The sequence below is a fragment of the Babylonia areolata genome, chromosome 27 (assembly GCF_041734735.1).
Source record: "Babylonia areolata isolate BAREFJ2019XMU chromosome 27, ASM4173473v1, whole genome shotgun sequence".
Classification (NCBI taxonomy): Eukaryota; Metazoa; Mollusca; class Gastropoda; order Neogastropoda; family Buccinidae; genus Babylonia; species Babylonia areolata.
This window is the reverse complement of record NC_134902.1, coordinates 6,165,878-6,176,891: the sequence shown is the minus strand read 5'-3', so window position 1 is coordinate 6,176,891 and position 11,014 is coordinate 6,165,878. Positions and strand designations below refer to the sequence as shown.

At 41.1% G+C, this 11,014-nt stretch overlaps 1 protein-coding gene across 3 annotated transcripts in view; it reads left to right on the top strand.

Annotated features, from left to right (window-relative positions):
- Window positions 1–7,552: 7,552 nt before the first annotated feature.
- Window positions 7,553–11,014, top strand: part of LOC143301459 (uncharacterized) — a 15,731-nt gene continuing 12,269 nt past the window's right edge. Inside the window, exons 1-2 of one of the 3 annotated variants that reach the window (XM_076615762.1) lie at window positions 7,553–7,624; window positions 9,584–10,856. In XM_076615762.1, coding sequence (XP_076471877.1) covers window positions 9,906–10,856 — 951 coding nt within the window. In that variant the 5' untranslated portion in view covers window positions 7,553–7,624; window positions 9,584–9,905. Of the gene's footprint in view, window positions 7,625–7,804; window positions 7,885–9,583; window positions 10,857–11,014 lie in introns of those variants that run through there. The other 2 variants (XM_076615764.1, XM_076615763.1) reach the window with 2 other exon arrangements.

The following is an 11,014-nucleotide window of genomic DNA, read 5'->3' as shown; positions in this document are numbered from 1 at the left end:
GCATGCATATTGTACATGCATGCTTGAAGCATAATTTAGAGATTTGCACATGCATCGATATGCTCAATGAACATGTGCTCATGGGTGCCCATGCATTCACTCACAGATACACACTCACACACACACACACACACACACACACACACACACACACACACACACACACATGTATCTTTTCAGGCTTTCATGATACCTGAAGAATATCATGATTTCTTTTCCACATCTCTGTTTATAAAAACTACAATAACAACATCCAGATATCTTACGTACTTTTATTTGATGAAAAAAATGCTTTGGCAATTCTACAGTCTGATCACTCTTGACGGAATACTGTATGATGTGCTTGTTCATTGAAAGTGAACTCAGGTATGTGCAGTCTCAAATGCATCTTTAGAATAGAATAGAATATGTCTTTATTACCTATTGTACCGGGGTCACAAAGAATATTAGGGGGGATAGTACATAACAAGGTACGAACATAAATCAAAAATCATACATAAACACAGATACAGTAGAAATTAGGATACATACAAGTGCATATCATTGAATATAGAAACTTGTGCGTACTCACACATGCACGCACACACACACACACACACACACACACATGCGCACGCGCACACACATGCGCCGTGCGCATACACACACACACACACACACACACACACATGCTCTCTCTGGAATGAATGAATGATAAGTACTGTGTTGGTTGTTGTGCTTGGTATTTATTATTTTGTTGGTTTTTTGTCAGATTCTGTAACCCTGTGTTTTGGGGTTGGTTTTTTTTAATCAGAATTTGTAAAATACAATTGAAATTTAAAGTCATCATGAAGTTTTGTGTGTGTGTGAGAGAGAGGGGGGGGGGGAGAGAGAGAGGGTTCATATACTGCATACATACATACATACATCGTATAAAGCACATCTTTTCTGAAATAAACTGTCTCATTCTTTGAATGTCAGGCTTTCTTGAGAAACTCAACATTTGTGAGATGGTCGCTTCAGTGGATCCCCAAGAGATCTTCAACTTTGTGTGGCGTGGAGAGGCAGCGTTGATGGAATCTCTCCAGGAGGTGAATGTGACTGCAGTAGGTGACCCGTGACTTGGAACCGTAAAAGAGGAAGGGGTAGATCATGTAAAATAAAAAATTTAAAAAAAATTAAAATTAAAAAAAAAGAATTAAAGAATGAAATCAGCATTGGACTAACAGTCAAATGCAAGGCAGAGCAGATATGCAACCTGTGAAGGAAGCAAACATATTGTACAAAGGGGACTTAATCAATAAATCAGACTTGGTATCGTTTCTCTCTCTCTCTCTCTCTCTCTCTCTCTCTCTGTCTGTCTGTCTCATGTACATACACACAAACACAAGCAAGCAAGTACGTGCGTGGACACACACACACACACACACACAGTCAGATGCCCCAGAAACGTGTGTAAACAAAAGTCTATGCACATTTATCTTGAAACGTTCTGCGTGAATGACTCACTAGTGACTGTGCATTCGTCATCGTCATCGTCTCTACTGACAGACTGTTCAGGCTGGCTGCTTTATTACGTACACATCTCCTCTATTATTATTCCCCCCATGCCTCAACATCCTTTGCTCAAATATCTGGGTCACCTACATAATTATTATTGTATGACATTTAAGTCACAAGCACAGTATTGTGTGTGCGAAATGTGTGCTGCTGCCTCAGTGGAGGGCTCACAGCTTCAAATTCTGGCCCATGGCCCATGTTTCCATCATAAACAATGATGATTTACTACTAATAATAATGATTCATTACTTTTCTATGGCGCGATATCCAGTACTAATGCTGCTCAAAGCGCCTTACATCATTGAGCCAGATAAGAACACAACATAAAACATTACAACAGCTCAATCCAGTGCGTTCACAGAATGAATGAAAAAGCATGATCCACCAAACAATAAAAATATCAAGTAAATAATGCTTGGATTAAAAAGCAATACACTCCTTTAAAACACACATTTTTTAGACACACACATACATGCGCGCGCACACTCACACTCGCACACACACACGCACATACACACACACATGCACACGTGCGTGCGCGCCCAGACACATTAAATGTATCAACTGCACTAAAACTAATAACAAAGCACAAACGTGCATTCTGACACACACACACTCACTCACTTTCGCACTCACTCAGTCATGCACATACCCACTTACTCCCACACTTCGGCACATGCGCACGCATACACACACTGACATGCACACACACACACACACACACACACACACATGCATGCGCATGTGAAAGAAAGGGATATATAATCACAACTACAGCAGGTTTACAGTTGCTTCACACTTGCTCAATTTTACTCATAGTGTATGATAATAATAATATAAAAGGTAAATAGATTGTAGCCAAGCGCTCAGCTGGATACAATTAACTGTAGTTCAACTTACAGCACATACCGAAGTGACGGTATCCAACCATTGACATGCTGAGGTAACTCGTGTGGTGTAACGTTATTCATAATCGAATTTGAAAAGAAAGCTGTTCAGCATTCAGAGTTCGGCCAATCAGTCTTCACAAAGTGTTGTTTTTGTCCACACGCTCATTTGTCACACACACAGCTGCCTAACATTCTGATGCACTGTCTTCTTATCTTCTCATCTTCTTTTCTTCTCTCCTTATAACTATCGTAAATAAAACAATAGAAAAACCCTTTGTGACTAGCCTCTATATGTCCTTGGCCTGTGTGAAGGAGCTTTCTGTCCTTCACTATCTATCCTGTAAATTCAGAAATAGTAATTCTTTTGCAACCCCTTTATAATGTACCACTCGGTTCACGGCACGGTTACATAAGTAAATAAATAAATCATCATTATTCTGATTGAGAAAAAAATATCAGTGGTAACATCTATCGCTCTTTTGTCCTTCCGTGCAGTCCTACATTGCTGGAACAGACAACCCACATGCGATTTCGTAACTCTTGGACTTGAACATTATTTTAGGGCTTCTTTCATTTTATAGCTTGACTATCTCGTTGCAGTTACTAACAACTGCATGTCCAGAGTGTCAGTTGTTAATGAAGCTGAATGTTAGTCTGTATATCGATCTGCCTTCCGTGTTTCATCAGTCGACTTAGCTAACTTAGCTGTGTCTCAGTCTCCAGAACCCATCTCTCTCATTCTCCAAGTTTTTCACAGTGTTTCATTGAAATTAGTCTCTCTCCATGTGCACGCATGAACATCAACTGACCTGGACTCAATGGATTACTTTGTCAGATTCAGCTAGTGCATTGCTCACTGACCGAGTAAGTCCATCAGAAAATCAATTGCACTTCAGCGTCTACTGAGTCTTTTGGTGATTGATGAGGCGACTAAACCGGTCCTGTGTACAGCACGTACTTGGCGCACTGAAAAAGAACTTGACCCCAGCGATATAAATCCACAGACTTGAAAAGATGATGCGAAACTCGTATTCGATGAAAAAAAATGTCATCCACCCAAAAACACGAAATCTAGCCACCAGTTTTTATTCAGTGAAACCATGGCATCAGAACAATAAAATTGCAATTGAATTTGTGCCGAAAAGAATGAGATAAGTGATTTTGAATACGGCCCGGTTTTTACTGATTAGACTACCGGGAAGAAATGAGAAACAAATAGAACTGAAAGCACATATATGGTGAACAACATTTTAAAGTCCAGATGCAGTGGCAAGGAAGCCATTAATGCTCAACTGACTTAAGTAATGGGCCTGGTGATGGAGAATCTCATCAGAATACTGCCTCACTGAGTCGCGAAATCATGCGAAAATTAAAATTTCGATTACTCTTTCGAAAGAAAAGTTTCGCAACGAAGTTCGAGCGAAATGTGGGTGAATGGCTTTGGCTTTGTTGGAGGGAGGAGGTGAACTGCCTGAACCCCCCCCCTCCCCCGCCCCCTCCCCACCCCACACCCCTAGCAGTTCCAATAACGACACTGTTTCAGAAATCAATGGAAGAAGGAAAGCTCCCACAGGAATGGAAAGAAGCATTTGTGACTCCAATTTTTTAGAAGGGAAGTAAGATCGTAGCAAATAACAACAGACCAGTGAGTCTCACATGCATTCTCTGTAAAGTCCTTGAGACATTGGTAAGGGACCAGCTCATAGACCATCTCGAGGCCAACAACCTGATCAACGTTGAACAACATGGTTTTGTTCAGGGACGCTCATGTGCTACGCAATGGTTGGACGTATTGGATAGCTGGACAAGAACCCTAGATAGAGGTGGTTCCATTGATGCTATCTATATCAGTTGATTACCAGAAAGCGTTTGACAGCGTTCCGCATCGCAGACTTGTTTCTAAGATCCACGCACATGGAGTGTCAGGCAGGGTATTACTCTGGATCCAGGACTTTCTGTCTCAAAAGAAGCAGAAGGTGGTTGAGAATGGAACAACATCACAGCAGGCAGACGTCACAAGCGGTATCCCACAAGGTAGTGTTCTAGGACCCCTGCTTTTCCTGTTGTACATTAATGACCTTCCTAGCAAAGTGAAGAGCAATGTGAAACTGTTTGCAGACGACACGAACTTGTTCACACAGAGCCACGGTGACTAGGTTGGGGCTTCACAAGTCCTCCAAGATGACCTAGACAACTTACAGCAGTGGTCTAGAGAGTGGCTCCTCCACTTCCATCCAGAAAAATGCAATGCAGTGAAGCCAGGAAACTGCAAATCGGAAGCGATTTACTACATGAAAGGGAAAACTAACATTGGGGAGGAATACAACCTGGCACTTGCTGAGAGTGACGTGGTGAAAGACCTGGGAGTGTACATTGACAACAAGCTGGATTTTAAGACGCATGTGGCAACAGTTACTGCAGAGGCTAACAAGATGGTTGGTATAATCAGGCGTTCTTTCGACTCAGTACCTCTCTGAAGACCTGTTTGTTAAATTGTTCAAATCCCTGCGGGTAGTAAGACCCATTTTGGAATATGGCCGGACTTTCGGTCTGGAACCCGCAGTCAAAAACATTGTGCAGAGAGGTGGAAGACGTCCAGCGATCAGTGGTCAACGAAACTGACTGGTCATTTGAAGAACAAGCCTTATCATGAACGACTCGCTTTCCTTTAGCTACCCAGTCTAGAACACAGGAGGCAGCGGGGAGATATGACTGATTGCTGTAAATACATACATGGGATCTACAAGACCTCAAATCCCGAAAAATCACCTGCACTGTAAGTATAGGGACAGAAGAGGTAATATTCTAATGTTAAACAAATCACATTATAGACTGAAAGTGCGCAGTTCCTTCTTTACTGAGCGGGTCGTTAATAAATGGAACGGTTTGCCAGACAGTGTTGTGACTGCCCCAACCATGTCATCTTTCAAGACAAGGTTAGAAGCTCATTGGGCCAACTCTCCAAGTATTTAATGATCCAGTATGCTATCATTAGGCTACGCATGCTGGTATACCGTATCTAACTGAATTGACGACGAAAAGGCCTTCACAGGCCTCAAACGTCTGATTACAGTTCCAGTTCAAGTAATACCGTAAAAAGGTTGGCAATGGTGAATTTCAGTTTCCGCATTTTGGTGCGAATTTCGATTCGGCTTCAGTTTCTGGCCAGTCTACTATCATAGTGGAATTTCAGCTTTAGTACGTGTTGTCCTCTCAGTGGCAAAATTCTGTTAGTTGCTGAAGAAATCCACTTTGATATCTTGGTACACAAATTTGAATGTATGCACTACAATGAACAAACGGAAACTGCCTCTCAGTTGTGCGAAGATCTACCTGTTTTTACGAGGCGCGGCATCTCCGCACGGCCCGAATTTCTCTCTCAGTGGTCTCTCTCAGTTTCTTCGATCTATAGTTATAAATCTGGCTGACTCTCTCTCTCTCTCCCAGTCAGACGGTCTGCCGGCCGGCCGTGAATGCCGAACAAAATTAAGGTTGCACATCAGTATTTTGTTATAGTATATTCTGCCGTTGTTCCGTCTTTACTAAGAACTTACACTGGATACACACATTGGGCTTTAAGAAGGTACCACTGATTTTTAAAATGAAACATGCATATTAGACCAGACTAATAATATATCTTAGTCAGGGTCACAATCAAGGAGTTTTGGAATCAGTCACGTCGAATCAGTCTTGTTTCTCCATGAACCCTTTATCAGCCTTGAATGAAATTCACTTGTCAGTCGATCGCCGGCCACACCGGTGCAGACGTGTTGAAATAAAGAGATCCCGGCGCTTCCAGTGTTTAAAAGACTCGGATAAAAAACCCGCCCGAATCAGTATAACACTGAGTATCAATTAAAAAAAAATGTTCAAGTTGAACGTGATAGGCTGTCCACAAGTTAGTCAGTTCAAACAGCATATGATTGGCTTGATTTGCCGAACCAAACCGATGAAACCATTCATATGCGAAAAAACAAAAAACAAAACAAAAACAAAACAAAACAAAACACAACGACATAAAAACTTTGCAGACACAATAATGTATATATACTCATTAGATATCTTCCACCAAAGCCCCTGAGGTCAAAACCGTGAGTGTATATGTCTGCATATATATATATATATATATAGAGAGAGAGAGAGAGAGAGAGAGGGAGAGAGAGAGAGATGTCTGCCCACATGCATCGAGCTCGAGATGGTTTGGACAAACGTTTAGTCTTTATTCAGTGATATAAAACCCATTTTGGTTTTACTCTTTGGTTTTATATCATTTTTGCTTGATAAATCAATCGGAATTGTAAATTCTTGCATTGGAAAAGCGATTTCCTTCAACTGAGGCAGTTTTTCGCGGTGAAAATAACCCCGTGTGCAGAAAATAAAAATGACATTTCCTTGGCAATAACAATGGAGGTCAATCGTTTCACTGTTTTACATATTTTTCTAAAATGAATCAGCGTATCTTTCAATGATATAGAATGTGTCTTGGTTTGGTTAATATTATAATAAAAGAAGAGATGTAATGCACAATAGGATTGAATTGAACGTGACATTGACTGAAGATCATTCAGGTCAAATTACATTTTGATATTGCCGAATGTAGGTTTTTGGATTCAAATAAAAGAAAAAAAGAAGGGCTCTTTTGGCCATGCATCATCAACATCATCGTGAGCATTCTTCTTCTTATTATTATTATCATATATATATATATATATATATATGTGTGTGTGTGTGTGTGTGTGTGTGTGTGTGTATACATATATATATATATATATATATATATATATATATCTATTATCATTATTTTTTTTTCTTTTCTATTATTGAAAATAGACACACAAAAAACCAAAAACTTGATTGCACAGACCGTCAGTGCATATTGAGGTCATCAAGTGTAAACTTGAAAAGTTTGAAAATGAGGTCACACATGTTCGTGCAATTAATCCCTGCAATATATGCAAACATAAAATCAATACACGTGAAACCTCATTAATTAGCCCCACTGTTCCCCTGCATCTTTGATTACTGTTAAAACAACACGTGTGTAAAGTCTGTTTTGCTAATGAGATGTGAATATATCATTGTCCAATGAAATCGCAGCCTCAAGGACAAGGTCATGCCAGCTGACTCAAGTCTGTTTTCCCGACTGAAAACAGACAGAAAACTTCATCTGAACTGGAAAGGTCTGATCCAAACCGGTACTGTATAGTTTGAACTACAAATAACTTAGGATTAAACGTATCATCTGATAGTGTGAAATTTTGATTTATGCGGCGATTTTATGATATTTTTGTAAATTCTTTACGCGATCAAACTAACGGAAGCCATCTTGGAACGGAAACTAGAAATCGAGTTGTGACGAAAACACTGGGCAGCATGTGAGTGCGAACTGTGAGATCACATCGTTACCATTGTATCGGGATCTGTCACTGAAGTTCCTGATGTCCTCAAGGAAGTGGTAGTTGTTCATTTCGAACATAAATGAAAAGAGATAATCGATTATTCTGATAATTTCGTTCAGATTTCAGGTTTATTCAGTTTGCAGTTGGGAAACAAGTTAAACAAATCCCTGGTCATCAGGCTTTTGGCACGATTGTAATGTTTTGAACTTTGAAGAAAGTTTTTAAATATATTGACATTCACAGTTGATGATTATACGAAATCATCAATTTTTTAAAAGCCAAACTCGTTTTTTGCCAAAATTTCATTAATATGATTTCACTTTTTAAGTACTGTAAATCAAAAGAGATCGACTGATCTAAGCTCTGTTAACATTGGTTAGAGAAACTGACACAGGACACTTGAATTATTTATTATCACCGCCTAGAAATCTTTTGACAAGGGGCAGCAACATAAAGTTATATATTTTGACATTATCAGAAAGAAAAACAAAACAAAACAAAATTCTCTCAACCACTGAATGTATTTTCAACCAATCATTGATACCAGTTGATACTAATAAAAAAAAAAAAAAACAACCTTTGTGTCATGCAGTGAGATAGGGACCCACACCATTTCTCTCTCAAACTTGATCAACACCTGCTCCAGGTCTTGAAAGTTTGTGAATTTTCAGCATTTTGTGTGTGTGAAAATTTGTGGATTTTGACTAATCAGCTAAGCAAAAACTGATAAAAGCACACATGCTGTTCTTGTAATGAGGTAGTTTTGTCTTTTCATGATTATATTTTACTACTACTACCATGATATCTGTTACTCTATCATTCAAATTAAGAATGTTAAAGGTGTCATGCACCAGCAGAAGATGATAAGGTTTGTGATAAAGATCAGAACATAACAAATATTTATAATGATAATGATAACACGACATAACTTTTCTATGGCTCAATATCCAGTACCAATGCTGCTTATACTATGTAGTGCCTTACATCATCCAGTTAGTATTTATATGACTCAAAAACATCATAACAGCTCTTTGATAACAGAGAATATCCAATACATTTACAAATGAAAATCAAGCACATTTCAAGATCCATCAAACAAAAAAGAGTTATTAAGTAACTAAGGCTTAGATTGGAATGAAATATATTTTGTAACACACATGCATGCATGCACACACAGCTGTCCCTCTTTGTCTCTCTCTATCTCTCTTTCTGTGTGTGTGTGTGTGTGTGTGTGTGTGTGTGTCTCATTCTCTAGCATACATACATTGAATATTAACTGCACGAAAACTGGGTTACATAAGCATTAAGGTATTTCTGGCATAAAATTATGTTTGGCTAACAAACTTTGGACTATCCATTGTGCTGAGTACAGCAATGTCTGCAGAACAGGTAAAGAATTACAAAATAGGGGGACTTGAGCCTACGCATTTGGAATTAGTTCTTGGGACTTTAGGCATCTTTTCAGAACTGGATCTAAACATTCTGCATGGTTCATTCATTTCTAATACAGAGGAAAGATACAAGGGAAGAGATTTGTCAAAAGGTCAAAAGGCAAGAGAATGAGACTGTATAAGAAGCCAGTGTAACTGATGCAGAAGAGGTGTGGCATGATCATCTACATATTATACATATATACTCTATTTATCAACCGTGAACCAATTCAAACAATAACACAGTTGATGGTGTTTTGACCATGTATTTCTGAGAAGTTTGTATGTGTGTGAATAATGTTTTTTTCTGAAACCTATTTTGCAGGTTACACTGAAGAAGCGGGAGGTTGTCATTTAACACAATACCTTGGAAAGAAAAATCCACTAGGAAACCCTTGGATTAAAAACAGTTCCAAAGGTTTCCAAAAGTAATAAGGTCAAAAGAAGAAGTGCTGACTACGAACAGAAAGAAATGATACATTTAGCATTGAACTTGAGCCTGTGATGCTTCATTTATTGAAAAGAGCGTTGAAATACACATACTATTCCGTGACCGCTGGTGCAGACGCCAGCAGGGGTGAGGCTTCATTTATTTCAAAGAGCAATGCACAGGAAGCTGTAACGTTTGAAATGAATGAAGGCTGAGGATGGATAGTGATGATGGGGGTCCCTTCTCCTTGACGCCGTCGCTGACGGAGGGAGGGAGCTATGGGGCGGGAAACAGCACCAGTGTGGCCAGTCAGTACCACGTCTGGGCGGCTGCAGCAGCCACCTCCACAAGCCTCAGCAGCAACACCACCACCACCCTCCCCACCCACTTCTCCCCTGTCTCCCCGACAGGCCATGGCCTCTATAACGACCACCTCACCCTCCCCCACCCCACCCAGTCGGCCGTCGACGCTCTGTCCATGCGGCTCAGCCAAGGGGATTACCACTCCACAGCCACGGACCGGCTGAGTCAAGGGGACGCATACCATGCGACAGTCGGTGCGGAGAACGGCGGCAGACACCCCGGCAACCAGTCGGATTACCATGACCACCTGGTCACCCAGGAGCGCCACCTGGGTTTGGAGTCTTACCACCACATTTCCTCTTCCTCCTCCTCCTCCTCCTCCACCCAGCAGCAGGATCGGTTAGCTTCTGCAGACTACCACACTGGCCAGACCGCCGAGAGGCTGGCTCAGAACGACTACCACTCTGCTCAGCAGTCCAGTCGCCTGTCCCGTGGTGACTACCATTCAGGTCAGTCCGCCGACCGTTTGGTGCAGAACGACTACCATGCAACCCAGCAGTCAGATCGGCTTGGGCAGGGGGACTACCACTCCGCGCAGCAGTCGGACCGCCTGGGTCAGCAGGAATACCACGTGGCCTCGCAGTCTGACCGCCTGGGTCAGTTGGACTACTCAGGGGCGACTGCAGGAGAGCGACTGCAGGGCAGTCTGACCAAGCAGGACTACCACGCTCTCGGGGGCGACCAGCTTGGTCAGCATGCCGGCTCCTATCACTCGGGTCAGGGCACGCAGCAGACCAGCGCCTTTCATTCCGGCCAGGCTGCTGACAGGTCTCTGGCAGCACAGGCAGATTACCACTCGGCACAGGTGAACCCTTTTGTTTGTGGCTGGTAGTGGTGGTAGTTATGGTTGTAGGGGTACAGGTTGATTATAACGATGATAATGATAATAATAAGATTTATTATAATTACTATTAGTATTTGTAATATTCCTATTATTCCTATCATTAGTAATATTGGTATTAT